At 36.9% G+C, this 21,681-nt stretch overlaps 1 protein-coding gene across 1 annotated transcript in view; it reads left to right on the plus strand.

Annotated features, from left to right (window-relative positions):
- The first annotated feature begins 386 nt into the window (after window positions 1–386).
- The window catches only part of LOC306855768 (potassium/sodium hyperpolarization-activated cyclic nucleotide-gated channel 1-like), a 127,892-nt gene continuing 106,597 nt past the window's right edge, over window positions 387–21,681 (plus strand). The window contains exons 1-2 of the mRNA XM_079394629.1: window positions 387–882; window positions 10,733–11,156. Of these exons, the coding sequence (XP_079250755.1) occupies window positions 527–882; window positions 10,733–11,156 (780 nt within the window). The 5' untranslated portion in view covers window positions 387–526. The remainder of the gene's footprint in view (window positions 883–10,732; window positions 11,157–21,681) is intronic.

Genomic DNA, 21,681 nt, shown 5'->3' on the forward strand with positions numbered 1-21,681 from the left:
AATATCAACATAATATATAAAAATGTATACAAACTATACATGATTTTGTCAGACCACAAACCCCTATGACATGATATTTTATAGATAGTCTTAACCAGGATGTTAGTCTATCATAATATAATTATCATTTCAATTCACCTCATAATAAAATATGTCCTTCCCAAATGCTTTACATAAACCTGATTTGCATCTACATCATGTTGAAATCGTATTCCTTTGGCACCCTTTCAGTGTGGACGCATATCGGAGCAGCGCATTATGGCAGAGCGTCCGCGTCCGCAACACGCTTGGAGAGCCACGGGACGCGGGACGCGCTCAATCCCGACAGTAGATGGCAGCAGCCCAAGAAAGCTGATCCTGTCGGGTTCACCACTACTCTGCCTCTCAGTTGTGCAGCAGCACTCCCACTGGAGGCAGCGGTGGTTTGAGGGACGTCCAATGAAACAGAAGAGCCGCCAGCTGCTCATTTCGACTTTTACGCGTAGCCTGTCCTCCGCACCCGGAGACAGCACGTTCTGAAATCGCCATGGAAGACAAATCCAATTCGTTCTCGAGCAACAAAGAGGAGAAAGCGGATGGGAATAATGTGTTCCAGAGGCAAGACTCGATCTTGAAGAACAGCATGGGGAGCCAGAACATGAAAGACCACGGCAACTCAGTGGGTGCAAAGGGGGACCGGGAAGAAACCATGGTCGGGTTTGACGATATAGACGCCGCGTCCAGGCAACACGGGTTTATGCAGCGGCAATTTGGAGCCATGATGCAGCCCGGCGTGAATAAGTTCTCCTTGCGGATGTTCGGGAGTCAGAAAGCCGTGGAGAAAGAGCAGGAGAGGGTGCAGACGGCTGGATATTGGATCATTCACCCCTATAGTGATTTTAGGTAAGGAGTGTGGAAAGTCACCTTCCCACGCACACTCAGGTCACGGTAAAATGGGCTCTGCGTGCGCTGCGCGCCGCGTTTGCAGTCGTTTTGCTTGGCGTATCGGGGAACCAGAACCTGAACGCACGCAATGCCCTTGGCATGAGTAGGGGTGAATGTCATCTCGGTGAATAAACGGCACGTTAGTCATCATGGGACGTCTCCGACCTGCCATCATTGGGCATTCAATTCTGCTGTTGTGTAAGACGCGTGTGCTGGTGCGCGCAGGGAATGATGCACCACTCTTTGGCATTGTAAACACATAGCTGTTAGTGTCTGCCGTGAGATGAGAAGGAACGAGGGTGGCTGCGAGATCACGTCTTGTTTTGAGGCAGAAGCACGCTGATTATTCCATTGTTTTATCCCGTGGCTCTGTATGATCCCGTATGGCTTTCGCCAGGTAACAGCCCATGCCAATTTTAGCGCTGGGACAGTTGATCTAAAGCAGTTTAACGCTAATCGTGTTAGTCAGGTGAATGGAGGGGATTTTCAAACCCAATGCCCCCCACCAGAATGTTTCATGCACAACTTGACTGGCCAGTCTACTTCAAATTAGACTACTACGGGCAAAGATGTGGCCATTTGCCACTAGATTATAGTGGCAAATAACTTGTTAGGAAGGCAATAATTACATAAGCAACTGCATAATATCATATTTTTGTGCATCATTTTGAGTTGGTCCACTTGGACGTTTGAAGTCTCCAGTCAGTTTCTCACCCCGTTACGCCAATATAGACAGACAGACAGACAGACAGATAGATAGATAGATAGATAGATAGATAGATAGATAGATAGATAGATAGATAGATAGATAGATAGATAGATAGATAGATGCATAAATTAATATATAAACTGCAAAAATGTCTGGAAAATATGGTTAGATGGTTTACCTCACCATATATGGTAAAACATTATTTAGAATTTTTTACTGTACAAATGTTTTCTGTAATTTTGAAAAATGTATAAGTAAAAATATCAACCGCCTTATTTATGGGAAACATAACTTTCCCAGAATTCTTCTTGTGCATAAACCACCACATTTCTTTCTTATTTTTATTTGTCATAGTTGTTGGAGAAGCTAATGTTTATGAATTTGAAGTCATCATATGGCTTTCAATTGGACAACTGGAGTTATTTTTTGTACATTTAACATTTTTTGTACTTTTACTGAGAAGTAACAAAAGATATTAATACCAAAAATAGGTTATCATTTCATGACAAATACAGTTAGGAACTAAAATGATACAATCAGCAAAATGCTTGAAACATCAAACATCACGCTTTTACAGTAAAGTTCTGACAACCACAGCTGCCAGTTTTTTAATCATAATTGTATAGATAAACATTATATAGATAGATAGATAGATAGATAGATAGATAGATAGATAGATAGATAGATAGATAGATAGATATGCGCAATGCAGAAAGAATGGTGTGTCTGATCATTAGTTTCAGCCCATAACGCTCTCCATGGTGCTGAAAACAGCTCCACACTGTCCATGAATGTGGAGAACTCTCCCATACAGGGTCATTAGCTCGACTCCCACCTGTCTCACTGTTTTATTTATCCCATGTACTTGACGTACTTTGCTTTGGCATGTAATGTGTAGCATGTTAGAGCAAAACAACTCAGATGTTACAGTCCCAAGTCACTACCTAACTACCAAATCAGGGTCATTCCTAATTATGCAGTTCATTTTCATTATTATTTTAACAAAATAATTTTATAAGGGTTATTATAGTTAACAAAATCGAAAACTAAAACCATAAAAACATGAATTTTATATAGAAATATTTCAAGTGTTTCTTTTTTTTATTATCTAAACAAATGCTTTAAACAAATCGTGTTTTCTTGGAAATATTGTTTAAATTCATAAACAGCCTATCAGTTTTTCCTGTGTCCTCAATGTCACTGTCCATCTTTTTAGTCTTGTAAAATCTAACAAAAGCGATGACATCATCCTCCAGGAAGTGACATTACTATACGTTTAATAAAAGAATATATTTTTTAAAAGATGTTTAAATGAAATACAAAATCAAAGTCAACACCATGTATATAAATAAAGAAACTTTATTTATATAATCATTTATATTTCTTAATAAATTGCCAGTTTCTCATGTTAGAAGGGCCTTGCAAAAATGGCGACATCTGTTCAGGAGTGAAATTGGGTTCCATAGTGTTACTTTATGCAAATAATCAAGCCATAATTAATTCACATTAAGTGCCTGAGCAAGTCCAAAAGCAAATGTCTCAAGTAAAAGTCTGGCGTACCTTAGAAGTATTTAATTACAACACAGACATATCCATTATTTTGTAGTTTCAGAGGTCAGCCAACTCTGCACCATATGAATGACCCACAATGTCTGCTGGAAGTCCATTTTACTATGTTGACATTTAACTGATGTTTTTATGCGATGCGACTCAGTGCACTTATTAAAGGACCCCCCCCCCCCCCCACACACACACACACACACACACACAATGGGGATAGTTCACGGATTTAATCCTACAACTTTTCAGGTCTTTAACCACTAGGCCATGCCACCCCTGAAACAGATCAGAATGGTTTGTGTAAAGCCCTCCAACATCAGAGCAGGGATGAGAGAAGGTGAGATCGGATTAGATGTCCAACACACACTGAACGAGATTAACATCGCTTTGAACCCTGTGATGTAACATGATTGACCTTTCTGCCATAATGTACAAAGGACGTGGCGGCTTAACAATCACATACTGTACGATATACAATTTATTAAGGAGGTCATTTTGAGAATCCTGTAATTAAAGCTGAAGTGTGTATATTTTCTGACGCCAGAATTCAGATGTCAATATGCAGAGGAAAATTATCTTCTTTTTTTTTTTTATAGAAGTTAATTTTCCTTTAAAAATATCTAAAAATAAATAAAAAAATTGGATCTGTGGCACTTTCAAAACATTGAAATAATTGGGCAGTTCAACGCAGCAACACTATTTCAACCAATGGAGTGATTTGGGGGGCGGGACTATCTGGAAACTTGTTTAAAAAGAAAATTCAGACTTCAGGTATAAATACTTTTTTTAATCGGTTGAAATTTCTGCATAAACTAATATCACAGTTAAAAAAGTTATTTTTAAAAAACGACTACAATTCATGAGGAGTGCTATTACTGTATTATTAAAAGTATTTGTTTTAATGAAATTTGAGTATTAGAATAAAAACTTTGTGAAAATTAGAAATGTTCCCTTTGCAACTAACTGCAAAAAAATAAAATAAAAATAATTGAAGTATTATAATTACAAAAACGAAAAATAAAGCTAAACATAAATAATTTAAAAAATAACAATGAAAAAGTACATAAAATGACTAAAACAAAAACTTGAAACATGAAAACTTAAACTTAAAAAAAAATGAAAATTTGAAATGTCTTGGAAACTAACTCAAATCAAATAAGTTAAAGTACTAAAATTAAACTAAAATAATAAAAATAAATAAATAAGCAAAACAGTAATAATTTTAACAAAAATGAATATGGTATTGCTACAGTATATAAGCAATACTAAAATAACACTCTTTATGAACAGCCAAAAAGCATCATCTTTTTTTATTTTTATTAAATGAATTCGGTGCTAGCTACTTTATAGCATTCTTAGATGGCCATGCTTCAATTCTGCAGGTGGTAAACACGATATTGAGCCTTTGATCGCACATGCCAAATAGGCTTTACATCAAAGAGAGAACCTGAAAAGGAGAAAACAGGTGAGAAAGAGAAAACAGAAGATATGAAGGGGGAGACGGTGGACGGAAAAAAATAGAGTGAATAGGAGGATGATAAGCAATAAAGTCTTTAATGTCTTTATTGCTTCTAATGGACGAAAGCCTAAACCGTGTGATGCTGGCTACACTTGGCAGGCTTAGGCAAAGTCTGCTCATTTACAATGGCTTTTCTTTCTCACCCACACAGGGAACTGCTCTTTTGTTTCTAAGCCTTTTCTGGTTAATTTTGTGAAATTTGCAAATTTTCTTCCAATAACGTGAACCGAAAATGTTGGAATCAACAACACCACATGAGTGACAACAGCATTCACCTGTGCTGTTTTGGTTCTGAAGCATTAGGAAACTCAATATCTCAATGTGGTTCTTTAAAGATTAATAGGAGGTTAGTAAGATTCATTATTCATTGTTTTCAGAAAGGGCTAAAGCTTGACTTGATGTGGATTGAGCTCTTTTGTCATCATCTTTTGTCATGCGTGACTCAGTCGTATGCTTCTTTATCGGTCCTCCATATTGCATGTCATCTGTCTCCTGCTTTTCCTGTTTGTCCAGCCTATTGCTGTGGTCACAATTCTTCACTGGGGAAAGGAAAATCTATTGAAGCTCTTCAGACGTGACTGACGTCACTTTCCCTAAATTCCTTCACCGTTTCGAGTGACTTTGTGCATGTTTTTCTTTTTCTTTTTTAGTGGCAGGATTTATCAGGTAACGGATGAGCTCGGGTCAAATCCCTGGTTTATAAATTAATCCCACAGGTTGTGGAAAAGCAGGATTTGTATGTGAGCAGATTCCTTCTCCCTATCAATCGGCCTCTGATTTGTAAACCCAGATTAACCTCTATTTTTAGTGGTATGCAAGTTTGTCTTGCATTATTGATGCTTTTTGCTGTTGGTTTTTGGAGCCTTGTCTCAAAGACATGTCCCAAAGTCTAATGAAGGTCTTTGTGAGTGCGTGTCTCACTCTTTCCAAATTGATGCCCCTTGGTACTCTTTAAATAGCCTAAGTCTGTTTTTTTTTTCTCAGATATAATGCTGAAGAACACCCAATTTATGAATGCAGTGTGACTGCAGAGCTCTGCAAACAGGCCACAGCAAGTTAAGAGCAATCTGTGACTCTTTATGTCCACAAAAAAAAAAAAAATCTATCTGTCTCTGTCTGTCTGTCTGTCTGTCTGTCTGTCTGTCTGTCTGTCTGTCTATCTATCTATCTATCTATCTATCTATCTATCTATCTATCTATCTATCTATCTATCTATCTACCTACCTACCTACCAAATCTTGTATAAAATAATAAGACTACAGAGGATTCAATATATATACATATATACACACTACACCTAAAAATATTAATTCTCTCATCATTTACTTAAGTTGTTCCAAACCTGGGGTGCGTTCCCCAAAAGCATCGTTAGCCAACTATGGTTGCAAGTCCCGTCGTTACCAGCATAGTTCAACGATTCTGTGTTTCCCGAAACCATAGTTCAAACTAACATTCACAATCAGCGTCACAAACTTACATGGTTGGACCTACAGCTCTTGACCTGTGGTTAGAAGCAGAGTTTCTTGTTAATAAGATATATGGGCTTAAATAAATATGCTCTTGGGCACAACAAGCAAGCTAACATGCAGTACTATCTGTATCTTCCATTCCATCTAAATATAAAATGCATTTTTATTATGTATTTTGTAATCGCCGTTTTTGAAAAGTGCTCATGTGCATAAATGCCTAAGGGTATGACCCTTAGTATGACGTAAGAGGGAACTTGTGATGAATCAAACATCAAATAAAGCAAAATGACAGGGAACAAACAATAGAAAATTAATGAGTATCAATGTTCCAAATTGTTTATTTGAGTTGGATCTTCTTTCAGTGAATCGGTTTATTGCATTCATAAAACCAGTTTGAATGATTAGTTAGCAATCCAGACTGATTAAATTCTTAAGTTCAACTCACCGATTCGGTTTTTGAGTTTGAAATTCAGATTCTCATTTTTGTGTACATTATTCCTTTAAAGAATACAATTCCACACTGAAATGAAGTTGTAGCTGCTGTAGAAAGACAGAAAAGCGCATTCGAGCATATATAACCATTGTGTCGGGGTCACGTCCTCTATGCTTGTCTTTAGCATTCACCAGTAGGACAGATGGTCACATGGCAACCATCCCACCTCTGACAATACAGCCTGTCTGTCATTCGGTTGTCAAGGCTACAGTTACAAAAGCAAAACAGTTTGTCAAACCTCTCTCAATCTGAGTACTCGATATACCTCCACACATGATTCATTCACAATCCCAGCTATATTGCATCCAACAGCAGAAGCAATATCAAATAATGAATTCTTTCATATTTTTAGAGCTCCCAAAAGTAAAATTAACCAAGGTGGATATTATTAACTGAAGATGCCTGTTTGGACCAAAGCACAGACAATTATTTGATATCGGATCGGTAGATATTTATAAAGCAAGGCCGAGAGCTTTTCTCATTCGCTCAGATCCATTACAGCCAAGTGCATTGGCCTCATCGGAGGCACCAGCCAGGGGTTTTTAGCATGAGATAGGATTCTTGAAAGCATCTATTTTAGTTCATGGATGTATGCCGTTATCAGCGGCCGGGACATTTCGTGAGGTTCCCTAGGCCAGTCTGGCGCCTGTCAAAATATGTCTGGCTTTGGTTTTTACAAGACATAGAGACTACATTAATGCAATTACAGCATGTGCGCATGTGTATATACAGTACACTGACCTCTGAACATTTCAGCGTTGAAAAAAAATCTCTTCTATTGTCTGCTGGACTCCTATCAGAGCGCGTTCAGAGAGCTGACTCATGGTAGAGCTGACTGTCTGCTCATGGTAGACATAAAAACAGGCTATTTTTCACTTTGTGCTGAGGAAGATTTCTTCACATTAGGTGGCATGAGTAATACCACCAACGTAGCAGTGTTCGCTAATTACTTCACTTGTGTTTGGTTTGGCTTGTTGTCAAACATTAGATTTGCGCTTGCGAAATGACAATGGAAGTCTTTAACCTGTGCTAAATAGATGTCGAGAAGCAAAACATTAATTTACGCCTGGACGTTTTATATGTGTTGCAGAGTCTGTAGCCATTTCAGGGACAAACACGGCAAGACATGAAAATGGAGGCGGACTGATATTTTGTTATTTATCAGAAGCGTCTTCTTGACCAGTGGATATCAAAACAGCCCACAGGTGTTCCTGCTGTCAGAAATGATTTTGACAGCATTATCAGTAAGAATAAATTAGCATCAAGGATGATGATTAATTAAATCATAAAAAATATATATAAATAACTCAAAATAAATGATCATAAAAACATGATATTTTGATAATTGAGTAAGTATACAAAACATTTTCCTATTTTCCCCTCAGATTTGGAATTAATTAAATAAGCAGTCAGTCCAAATACTGTCGTTTTGACCTTCAATTCTTTGCATGTCTGTTTAACAGTGCCTTGTTATGTAACACTGAAGGTTTGAAATCATAATGTGATTCTTCTCGCTGTGCGCTGCATCTTCTGCCAAGCAACTGAAAATCTCTCACAAGTTCAGTGCTCTGGTGAAGAGAGAGAATGAAGGACATACTGAGACTGCAGAGTATAATAATAATAAAAACATTATAATAATTCTGTGAGCTTTTCAAAATGTAAAACGTTTTGCATTATGATTATATAACATCAGCTAAGCAATGAGATATGGCCTAGTGGTTTACTGTAGGCTGACAAAATGATGGTCCAGCGGTCCAGTGATAAATACTCATAATTGATAATGCTGATATTTTTATAATTTAGATGTCTATATACTACTGTTCAAAAGTTTGGGGTTGATAAGACTTTTCAAATGTTTTTAAAAGAAGTCTTTTATGTGCACCAAAGCTGCATTTATTTGACCAAAAATAGAGTAAAAACAGTAATATTGTTATGGAACCATTTTGTACATTTATGTGATTTAAAATGCAATGTATCCCTGTGATGCAAAGCTGAATTTTCAGCATAATTAATCCAGTCTTCAGTGTCACATGATTCTTCAGAAATCATTCTAATGTGCTGATTTGTTTCTCAAGAAACATATCTTATTATAATCAATACTGAAAAAAATATTTTTGTGGAAACGTCGATTATTATTATTTATTTTTTCAGATTCTTTGCTCAATGGATAGTTCAAAGGCATTGATTTGAAATAGAAATATTTATGAGGTTTACTGTAGCAACTGACATCATTTGTGTTTTATCCATTATTCAACGGGCTGTTTGAGGACTTTTGGAACACAAAGGATATTTAATGCTTCTATTACTTCTATTAGGCCCAGCAGGCCGCTAGTGGTACTGCATCAACAAACACCTTCAAACGGCTGCCGCGATGCTATTCACCCCTATGATGGCTCCATTCACATGTTTTCAAAACACAAGCTAATTCCTGAGGGTTCAAGTGCTGCTGCCTCAGCAATTAAAGCCTATACCTTTAATTAGCTTTCTGGGTATTGTACAAGCAAAGCAAAGCATAATGTCGCACACAGATGCTTGTAAACATACAACTCTCAGATAAGAGAGGGAAACCCTCTCATGTTACATTCGCCCCCTTTTCGGTCCTGTGGCTCTTTGCCTCCTCATCCAGAGAGCAAAGCGCGAACCGTGCTGCGCTGTCACAGGGCAGCAATCCAGCAGGAAGTGTTGGCGGTCATATCAAAAACAACAGGGAAATGAGCTGTAGTGCATCATGTGCGGACTGCAAGTGCAAGCTGTACTTATCGCTGAAGGAAGTCTGTTAGACAGGACCCAGAGAAACATCACAAATATCTGAGGGCCGTCGCAATGAGGGCATTCCAGCAGAAAAGAGCAGGAATTTAATCGTGCCAGTCCTGCTACATCATCTTCATGCTGAACAGGGCTAGCATTTTCCTGCTATCGGGAATAGAATCAGGATGGGAAGGAATGTAAAAGTGCCTTTGAAGTGGTTGTAAAGTCAATTCATGGGTAAATCTTTGATAGATCAGGTAATAGAAATGGTTAATGCATAAGTTCGACCAGAAATCCTCTCATTCCTGCTGAAAAGACAAATGTTGTGTTTTGAATGCTGGTCTTCAGAATGGGATGCTGATATATCCAAATCAGGAGCTGGAGGGTTGAAAAGAGTATGCTTTATAATTCCAATTTGAATTGATAGCAAACACAAAGAAAAATTGCATTTTGAATTTAGATGTAAGAAAGTAGAATTAAAATTGAAATTCAATGAAAATAATATATGTTCAATATATGTATCATATTGAAAATCATATATGTATTTTTAAGATGTGAAGATGTGTACATTTTCTGATAGTTTTTGAAATGCCACCAAACGTTTGGGGTCAGTAGGTTTTTTTATGTTTTGAATAATGTTTATGCTTATAAGCTACATTTATTTAATCAAAAATACAGTCAAAAATATTTTGAAATATTATTACAATTTTAAATAACTGTTATATTGTTGAATATAGTGCAATTTATTATTAATCATTCCAATATACTGATTTGGTGCTCAAGAAACATATCTTATTATTGTAAATGTTAAAAACAGATGTTGTGCTTAATATTTTTGTTAAAACTGATCAAATGTTCAAGATTCCTTGATAAACAAAAAGAAAAGAAAAACACTTATTTGAAATATTTTTTGTAACAATGTAAATGTTTTTACTGTCACTTTTGATCAATTAAATACATCCTTGTTGTATAAATGTATTAAATTAAAAAATATATATCTTACTAACCCCTAACTTTTGAATGGTAAATGTATGTATAATAGATTACCTTTTGTGGATCAGAGTGCAAAAACACTTCATTTCCCAGAATGCATTTTGCTGTGTTGAACTGCAGTTCAGTAAACTCCTCCTCCTGTCATTCTAATTCCTACTCCAATTCAACTTCCTGTGAGGTGTTGCCAAATCAATTCAAATCTGCACTCATTGAAATCGAAAGGGAAACAATTTTTCAATTCTAATTTTGCTGGGAGAAAAACGGTTTTGCCTTAATGTGGTCCTACTTTAACACGTCACTTTCTGTCTCCCCTGCAGGTTCTACTGGGACTTGATAATGCTCATCATGATGATGGGGAATCTAATTATCATTCCTGTGGGAATTACCTTCTTTTCCGAGCAAACCACCACCAGCTGGCTCATCTTCAACGTGGCCTCGGACACCATCTTCCTGGTGGACCTGGTCATGAACTTCCGAACGGGGATTGTGAACGAGGAGAGCTCAGAGATCATCCTGGACCCAAAGGTCATTAAGATGAACTACCTGAAGAGTTGGTTCGTGGTAGACTTCCTGTCCTCCATCCCGGTGGATTATATCTTTCTAATAGTGGAGAAAGGCTTCGATTCAGAGGTCTACAAGACGGCCCGAGCACTGCGTATCGTACGCTTCACCAAAATCCTCAGCTTGCTCCGTCTTCTCAGGCTTTCACGCCTCATCAGATACATCCACCAGTGGGAGGAGGTGAGGGGACAGCGTGTGTATGAGTGTGTGAGTGAACGAACTATGACGCAGATGGCCTTTAGTAACACGTCTTGGATTTGTTAGCTTCCAGTATGAACCAGAAGAGATGTTAGTTGACGTTGTGCGCATTTAGGTGTGTGTGCATGTGTATGACGCGATCGACCCAAGGTTCTTTGAGCTCAGGTGTTGTTCTGCAGCAGGCACCCCCCCTCCGAGACCTCTGACGCACACTCTTTAGAGGTGGAGAGAATTATTTGGGGGTTAAGGTAAGCATATCTGCCGCTTAGCCCTTGGTGACACCTCAAGAGCTGTATTGGGGAGCGAGAGCTGGTATAGGAACCGACCTCTTCAACGCTGCGAGAGCAGTTGAGCAAAACTATTAAATGCCTCTGCATTCATGCTAGAGCACTTCACTCCCACCTCTGTCTGAGATACCCTAAGCTAAAAAACAAAGCATTAATCTTCACATGACACATATGGTTTGCAAGCCCTCCCCAACTGGCTGGTTTCACAAGAGCATTGTTGCACTTTAAGTTCACTTTCGTCAGAGAAACACTGCATGTTTCTGCTTCCCACCTGCTATTATACCTAGCCAGTTGTACAGTAAATTACAGCTTATGTTATGAAAGTTAACCCAACTCAGACAACTGTTGCTTGATTAAAAAAAAGAAAAAGATATGGTTAGCTGATCTTTCCAAGGTAAAAAATGCAACATCAAGGATTTCGAGGAGGATTGAAAGCTGGAGAAGGAAGATATCGCTCTTTGTTTTGGTGCCTTGCAGGTTATTAAACTCTTAAAGCCAGTTCGTCTTCCTCTTTAGCTGGCAGACACCCAAGTCTGGACTGGTAGAGAGCAGAGTTGATGCTTTCTGATCTTACCTAATTGAAATACAGATGTACCTCTCAGAAAGAGTAAAACAAACTAATGTGGCTGATGGTAATCACGGCTGATTCATTACTATTGTTTTCTGCTGCACATCTACCATTGGATTAGTTAGGACAGGGACTTCATTAACATTTTTCTTTACGTTTGTGCAGAGAGAAAACACAAACATTGCCAAAAACACCTAGTGCTAAAAACACAGCCCAGAACTCACCATCATGATGCTAAGGTGTTGTGTGAGATTGCCAAACTGTTGCTATGTGGTTATAAGGTATTGCTATGTGGTCAATGTAAATCTAGGGGATTTCCAATGCAGTCACATTGTAAAAACACGCCACTGGTGACATTTCTACAAAATGTTTTTGCAACACTTCTAAGTGCAATATCTAGTGGGACTAAACACATTCAGTTTTATCTGAAACAGATTAACTTGAATCTGGCAATATTTTATTACATTGGCCCTGATCGTCGGTGGAGGCCGGACACCTGGATGAGCCCCAGGGACATATCCCCAGTCACTGTAGCCACCCGATCCGGTCCGTATCTAGCCCAGATGGTCACTGCAGTCACCCTTACAATCTGAGTTTGCTGCAGATGGAATTGGTTCGTTTGGCCAGAGGAGAACTACCCCCCCCCCCCCCCCCCCCCCCCCCCCGCTGTCACCTCTGGCTTGCTTAGTTGGGGACACTTCATTTCCAGCGATATCGTCGACCTGATTGCAAAGACACTATTTAAACTGAACTGAGCTGGATGATGACATCACTGAATTCAATAATGAATTCAATAACTGAAAATCTTTTTTTTTATCTTTTCATTTTACATTATTGACACACTATTTTCCTTTTTTGATATTGTGCAGTTGCTTTGAAACAATTTACATTGTTAAAAGCGCTATATAAATAAAGGTGACTTGACTTGACATTGCCTGCATGTAAAGTGGTAATCCGGAAATTAAATATCCAGTGAGAGATGCTAAAATGTTAATGCTTTGTCGCTCTGATAATGTTCAGAAAACCAAACTTAACATTTGCTGAAGCAACAATAGCATTTTAGCTTGCCTTTACAAATCTTTGAGCTTATTTATCAAGTGTCATGGCTTGCTTCACAGGACTCATACTTGGGAGTTTTATATTGCAAATGCAATACTGAACTAGGTGGACTAACAAGCAAGTTTACCACATTAGAAAGCCTTACATATGGAGCTAGTCATGTGACACCACTGTCAAAATATGTTTGTTTAAAAATCATGCACTGTGGTAACAGTTTTGAGGTGATAACATAGTATTGTGCAAGGAACCGTGCAAAAATACATCTTTATCAAATATCTCCCTGTAATCATAATCATAAAACAACTTATAGAAAATATGCCTCTACCTACATTTAAAAATGAATGAATCTAAATGTAAGTAGAGGCATGTGTAAATGCTAATGGTTTGGGGCAAGAAGCATGCAAAAGTTTAGGGTTAAGTCTGTGTTTGAACCTTTAACCCTAAAAATTACCTAATTATGACCAAATAATGCCGTAAAATGAATAAATGTTGTCGGTGTTTTAAAGCCACTAGTGTTCATTTCAGTTGAAAAATTCTGCCAATTTCATGTATAGGTCAATTTTTTTATGTTTTTAAATGTAGGTAGTGGCATGTTTTCTAATTAGCCTAGGTTGTATAGTCATGCCTGTTTTATTATCCACCATGCAAAAATGATAAGTGAGATGTCTTACAATATTAATAGCACATCTCTCCTCAAAAAGCCATGAGGTGTCATTCATGAGGTGGCGAGAAACATGCAAAAGTTGTGTGTTTAAACTTTGAACCCTAAATATGACCTAATTATGACCAAATAATGCAGTAAAGTGTACATTTTGAAGTAGTAATCCAGAACCACAGGCTAAAACAGGCCAGAGGCTTTACTAAGCACTTATTTACGGCATCCCCGGAAGCATCCACATTATACACACCATTTCCCCTCTCTCATGCTGCACTGATGCATTCTGGGAAATGACTATTAGCCCTATCCTTCCTTTCTGACCTCTCATTGCCATGCTGTTTCTTTATTGCAAAGCAATATATAAAAAAACAAGATGCTACTTGCATATTTATATCTATATATTGCATGTTGAATGCATTACTGCATATTTCCACTCTCAGTTAGCAGTAAACCTCCCCCACCCTCTTCTCCTAGAGATGTTTTGATTGTCAGGAACGAGCGCGTGTTTATTTCCGACCTCGGATTGTGCTCTTGGCATACGCTGTGATTCCCAGGTTTGCTATCTCTGTCCAAATCCAGCCGTGAGCAGGTCTGTGTGCTATATACCACAGTGTATACGCCTCTGTGGATTTACCGCCATGTTGAATGAAGTCACAGTACCCTGATCCGCTCAAACACAGCTGTGGCGTGAGCTAGCGTGTGGATCACGATGCTGCAGTGTGACATGCACATGCACATGCAATCCCGCATCTGTTTCTTATGCATATGCTTTATTCACATGCATATTTCTTTCCTTTCTCCATATCTCAGTCTCATTTCCTTACCTACTCCATCTTCTTTGCATTATCTAGCATTGCTTCTTTTTGTTTTCACTTAACCCTGCTTTATCACTCTTTTACTTCCTGTCTCTCACTTCCTCTGTGTCTGTTTCTCTCTTTCTCTTTCCGTTTCTCCGTAGAGGGGGAGGGGAGGTGAAATAGTGCACACATATGCTATGAAGAAGATTTTCTATATTATTTCTGTGTAAATGGTTTGTAAATCTATTCATGTTTGTATTGAACTGAATGTGGCAATTTACATAACAATGGTTTCATGTACAATTCATTCTGCTCGTGTTTCCTGAATAAGGTCTATTGACCAGAATTCCTCACTGTAACATAATAAAAAAAAACTTGGTATTAATATGTAATTTAAAGAAATAGTTTAATTTAGCTCAAAGGGAATCATTTATGATTTTATAAGGAATATGAACAGAATCACTGTTACGGCGATTCACTGAACGAGCCGTATAACAAACTCTGCACTGGATAGTAAAATACAAAATATAGTGAAAACACTATTAAATAGCACAGTAATAAAATCGGCAGATTAAGACATTAACTTGTGAGCACAAAACACAAGATACTTCTCTTTTCAATATAAATTAGATTTTATTTATATAAACCTAAGACATATAAACTAATCTAACACATGAACACAAACATTCACACGTTGAATGTTTGTGACATGCATTCAAATGTCACAGTCGACGGGTCAATACTGTCCTTTCTAAAACAAAAGGTCACCAAATCCCAGAGTAAATGTTGCTCCTGAGAAGCGACTACATCACTTTGGTTGGTTTCCTGTGAGTGTGTTTTGTCGTCCACCTGTGTATTTTTCAAAGCACCTGTGTCTGTTTCTAGTGACTCATCCCTTCTCCACAAACGTCCCGCCCCTGCGTGGCGCACAGGTGTCAGGAGGCTATGCTAGGTGAGGGAGTTAATGCTAGGTGAGGGCAGGTGAGGAGATTGTCTGTTTGCCTCTTCAGCGAGATCTTGCATCTGTGCCAAGTATTAGAAACCGTAGCATAAACAGTTCAGTCACACCTTTAAGACGGCTTCTATCACCATCCTCCCTGAAAGCAGAACTCGGCGGAGTCAGCTTGAGCTGGTTATCTTGACAGCAAGAATTCAGTGATTTATGCATTTCCTCAGATTTGGAGGAAACTTATTTACTTATATGTCTGTGTGCTAACATGAGGGCAAATAATACTGCCTAGAAAAATGGCTTTCATATTTTCATATCAACATTTATGTCTCTAATGCTCACCAAAGCTAAATTTATTTGCTTAAAAATACACTGAAAACAGTAATATTGTGAAATATTATTACAGTTTAAAATAACTTTCTTATTTTATCCTCTTATTTTATTTTAAAATAACTTTAGTTTTCTTTTTTAATATATTTTAAAGTGTAATTTATTCCTGTGATGTAAAAGCTGAATTTTCAGCATCATTACTCCAGTCTTCAGTGTCACATTATCCTTAAGAAATCATTCTAATATGCAGATTTGGTATTCAATTATTATCAATTGTTATTGGTGTTCAAACATTAAGAATTGTTCTATTAATCATTGCTGAAAACGTTTTTTTTTTTTTTTGTACCGCCTAACATTTTTGTGCACATTGTTTTTTTTTTTTTTAGGATTCTTTGATGAATAGAAAATCCAAAGTAGCGGCATTTATTTGAAATGTAATACTGTAAATGTCACAAAAAAAAAAAAGCAACATTAAAAAAAAACTTGCCATCCAAAATTTTTATGGTAAATGTATGAAGGTTTTTTATACAAAAATATGTTTTATTAAATAATAATAATAATAATGATAATAATAATACACATTTATTAAGACTTTTAAAATTATTAAATTCAGTATTGCCATTACAGGAATAAATGAATATAGTTAATAAATGAGTTACTATAGTTATTTTAATTTCTAATAATATACTTCACAGTATTACTGTTTCTACTGTATTTTTGATCAAATAAATGGAGCCTTGGTGAACATAAGAAACGTCTTTCATAAACATTAAAACAATTATTTATTTTTTATTTAGTCATTTAGCAAACGCTTTTATCCAAAGCGACTTACAAATGAGGACATAAGAATTAATAATAATAAAAAAAATATATATATATAAATATATATATAAAACAGTAGTGAACATCCAAAAGCCTCAAGAAAATAAGTCTAAAAATGGCACCAGTGAGTTGAGGTTAGATTTCAGATATGCAGATAGCAGGTTAAAGTGCCACTGCTAATTGGCTAAAGTATTGTTTCTGTACATTCTCGCTTACACATGCCTCCTGAGCCACTCTATATGCGTGTGTATGTGTGTGTGTGAAAGCTTTCTGACTTCCTTAGCAGGCTAAAAGCTCTCATCACGTGGCGAGTGTATGGGACTGGCTGTTCGGACACAGCAGGTCTCTTTAGCAAGAAGTCTGCTTTAATGGTTTGGAAGTCCTATGCAGGCCTGAGCATCTAATCAATGTCTGTAGATGAGAGTCATTCTCAAACAACAATGTACATTTATAGTAATTTGGTATTAGGTAAGGTATGATAGGATTTGGAGTATTATAAGACTTTATATTTATTCATGTTGTGCAGACCTCTTGACATCAGTATCCGCTGAATCTGGTGAATCCCGGAAGGAAATGTACAGATCATATTTGATCTTTAAATCAGAGATTATTAAGATGCAATAAGAGAGAATCAGAAGATTTAATCTGAAAAATTTCATGTGTTTGAAATTATTTACATAACGATTTGGCTCATTTTTACAATATATTCTCTTCAGAGTAATGTATTATTCTTATTTTTCCCTCTTCCATTAAAAATAAATGCAATGAAATAACTGACTTGAAATAATTGTCTTAATTTTCATTAATTCATTCATATGTTTTTATACAAATAATATTATATTAATTTACTCATAATTATATATATAGATTATCTTGTTAATACAGTCATTTGGACTCTAAAACCTAATCTTAAACCTCAAATTCTGCTAACCTCCATTACATGTGCTGATCAGTAGTCATACTTTGAGAAGACAAATTCCAAGGGCCAGGTTGTTTTTTGTCCCATTCACTTTTTTTCCTTGCTCTTTAAACTCGTGTGTCTTTGCTTAATTAGATTTCTCAAGAGGCTCACTTTGTCCAGACTTGCTAATGCAATTTCTCCTCTCTTCCTCTCAATTAACAATTAATATTTGCCCAAAACTGGCCTGCGCTGAACCGTACGGAAGAGCAGGCAAACGGCGGGACTGCCGTTCACAGGAGGATAAACAAGTACTAGTTGTTTCGTCGCTCGTTGTCCTCTCATCGCCCCAAAGGAGATCAGGGGATGCTGGGAAAAACCATAAACAGAGAGTAATGCTGAATCAATCTCTTACCCAAAGCAAATTATTACACTGCTGCTTCATTCTCCAGTGAGTTTAGAGCAACTGGCAGATTAAAACATTTTTGCAAAGATGGTTTCGCCCTCAGTGTTCGGCGTCTCACGCTCTGTCTCTTTCCGTTTCTTTGCCTGTCTGTCCTGCGGTTTGTGTGCATATGTATATCTAATAGCGCCTGACACACTGTAATTACACAGATGCTTTTGCATCATGGTCTTACACACTGCGGATCAGCGTAGATGTTAATGCACAGCTTAGATGTACAGTAACATCTGTTCATTGAGTGTTACATATGCAGTGAATCTGATGTGCATTTCATTTTGATGCACATCTGTAATGACTGGAAATACTGTTTTGTTTACAATTTCGAAAAAATGTATTAATGTTTTTAGAAAGATTGCTCATGTATGTTTTACAAGAAAATACAATTTCAGTATTTTGGCTTCAAAATTTTGTTTAATTTCAATGTGTCACTCTAATGAAATTCACAAGCATTTTCTGAGTGAACATTTTCTCCACACCAAAATGTTTTTGCAGTGTATGATCAGACCATCACTGGGAAATTGCATTAACATCACCCTTAAGAGCAAAAACAAAATTTATAATTAACTTAGTAAGTACATGAATAAACTGAAAAGAAAATGCTTATTGATTATTAACAGTACTGCAAAACTAGATTTTAAGAAGTCAGAATTTCTTGTGCAAAAGTTTTTTATTGCTCCAAATGCGACTAATATATATATATGTATATATATATATATATATATATATATATATATATATATATATATACTGTTTTCCTCATCAAGGCTGCATTTATTTCATAAGAAATACAGTAAAAACAGTAATATTGTGAAATATTATTACAATTTAAAATAATGTTTTTCTATTTTAATATACTTTAAAATATAATTTATTCCAGTGATGGCAAAGCTGAATGTTCATCAGTTATTACTAAATTCTTCAGTGTCACGTGATCCTTGAGAAATCATTGTAATATGCTGAATTATTATTAATGTTGGAAACAGTTGTGCTGCTTAATATTTTTTGGAACCTGTGATACTTTTTTTCAGCTTTTTTTTTAAGCGTTTATGCAAAATATATATTTTGTTTTGTATGATCACTTAAAGTAATAATACACATCTCCTCTACAAACAGCATGCTTTGATGCACCATGATAAAAACAAAGAAATGACCGCATCAATCTTTTTTTCTATGGCATTGGTTAAATCCCCATAAGCGGCAGCTGTGGGATCTGATTCAATAATTCATTATCTACCTCCTTGGCAAGAAGGTTGCTGGATTATTTTCACCTGACGTTTTTTCATGAAGATGCTCCTATTCAAGATCCAATTATTAGAGAATATCCCCTGCTTCATCCCGCACTGCGCCGTTTAGGTGTGCCAGTGGGGATGGACTTGGATGCTTACGTTTTTGGAAACTCTACTATTTCTCACCCCACTGCTTTTGAACACAACATGAGGTTTGTCTGTTTTCCGTGACATTTAAAGAGCACCAACTGGGGTTCTTTCCTTCGAAAGAACAGGCCGCTGGGGCTTTAGGTCTTTAGTTATACTTTACTACCTTAAAGCATTTACCCAACTTGTTAAGAAACATATGGTACAGAAATGCTGAATCACCCAAAATATCATTTTTCCAAGTGCTGCACCCTGTTGGCTAAAGTAGAAACTGCAGCAGCAAAAGTTCAGTATCATTGTTTATGATGAGTGTAGGACACAGTGTGACTAATGCAGACTTAGATTTACAGTCGCAATTGGATAACTGTTGTCTTCATTAAGGCAGATTAATATTACTTAATCAGATGAATTAAAAAGTTAACATTAAAAATAAAGCGTTATTCCACGCGGACATTGAGATTCTTTTAAACTGTGACTCTCAGCAAGCTCTTTATTTATGCCGAGCAGCTTTAACGCATGTTGACGTCCCATCTGCAAGACCACTCTGGATAATGAAGTAGGAACATGGACTATTTAAGACGAATAATTCCACAGATTAGCCTAATCTGTTTTATTTTCTAGCTGCTGCTGTAGATGTGAATCTTGCACACCAGGGAACCGTGTGAAACGAGGACACAACCTAGAAATTACTCCTCTAAGACAATTTTTGACATTTTGACACTGTCAGTGAATGCTGAGTTTGTACATGTAGAAATCATGGCTTAGTCAACCTGAAGAAATATTTGCAACATATTTTACTTTCATAAAGTGAAAAAAAGTGAAGTGACATACTGCCAAGTATGGTGACCCATACTCGGAATTCGTGCTCTGCATTTAACCCATCCAACGTGCACACACACACACCGTGAACACACACCCGGAGCAGTGGGCAGCCATTTATGCTGCGGTGCCCGGGGAGCAGTTGGGGGTTCGGTGCCTTACTCAAGGGCACCTCAGTCGTGGTATTGAGGGTGGAGAGAGCGCTGGACATTCACTCCCCCCACCTACAATCCCTGCCGGCCCGAGACTCGAACATCACATAATGTGATGTACACTACCGTTCAAAAGTTCAATAAGATTTTTTGAAATATATATATATATATATATATATATGATATTATATATAATATAGAAATATTATATTTATATTATATTATATTATATTATATTTTATATATATATATATATATATATATATAAAATATAATATAATATAATATAATATAATATAATATAATATAATATAATATAATATAATATAAATATAATATTTCTGAAAAAAGTATGACAGTTTCCACAGAAATTATTAAGCAGCACAACTGTTTTCATCAATAATGATAAGAAATGTTTTCAATCAATCAAGCAATCACTCAATCAACCAACCAATCAATAAAACAGAGGAATTATTCAGGAATTGATTGGATCATAAAAAGTGGGCATTCCAGAGTTTGTAGTCATTCACAGGAGACTCCTCCCCTCTAGAAACACAAACAAAACTGATTGGTTGAAACATATGCAGCCTTGATGATGTCACCTGAAAAGGAAAGTAATTTCATAAGGATTGAAAAATGAAAAGAAAATTTGTTATGCTTTTAAATAATATGCAATGATAAATCATGTAGAAAACACCAACTATATGCATTAAGAATAAAAATAATCAATATTGATTTATTTTTGTCTGCACCAGTAGCCTCATGGGCACCACTCTAACATATAGCTCCGCTGCTCTTGGGGCATCCTAAGTTCAAGTCCCGGCTTGCGGCCCTTTCCCGATCCCATCCCCCTCTTTCTGTCCCACTTCGCTTCCTGTATCTTTAGCCATGTTGACAACTTCTACTATAAATTAAATCAGATCTCCACTACATCAGACCTCAAATTAAATCAGACCTCCATCCCTTATAGCTGTCTATTTATAGCTATATATCTGGTAGTAGGTACATTTACCCCCCCCCCCCCCCCCCCCTCCCAATTACACTAATATTAAGGGGTTAAATGACCAGCAGTCTTGATCTGGAACACATGCACTGATGCAAATTTGATTGGGTCTCAGAATCTCGAAGAGTGACATCATGGCACCAAGGTTGATTCATTATAATGTATTGGTGCACTAATGTCTTGTTGCCAAGTGGGTTGTGGAGTTAATGTACTGAGACGTGTCTGAGACGAAGGAATGAGTTACATTTTTCACAGATTTTTTGCCCATCTGTATAATGCTCCCATGGGGAACTTCCAATTACCGATATGTACTGTAGCTGAAAGCAATC

Source organism: Barbus barbus (assembly GCF_936440315.1).
Source record: "Barbus barbus genome assembly, chromosome: 36".
NCBI lineage: Eukaryota > Metazoa > Chordata > Actinopteri > Cypriniformes > Cyprinidae > Barbus > Barbus barbus.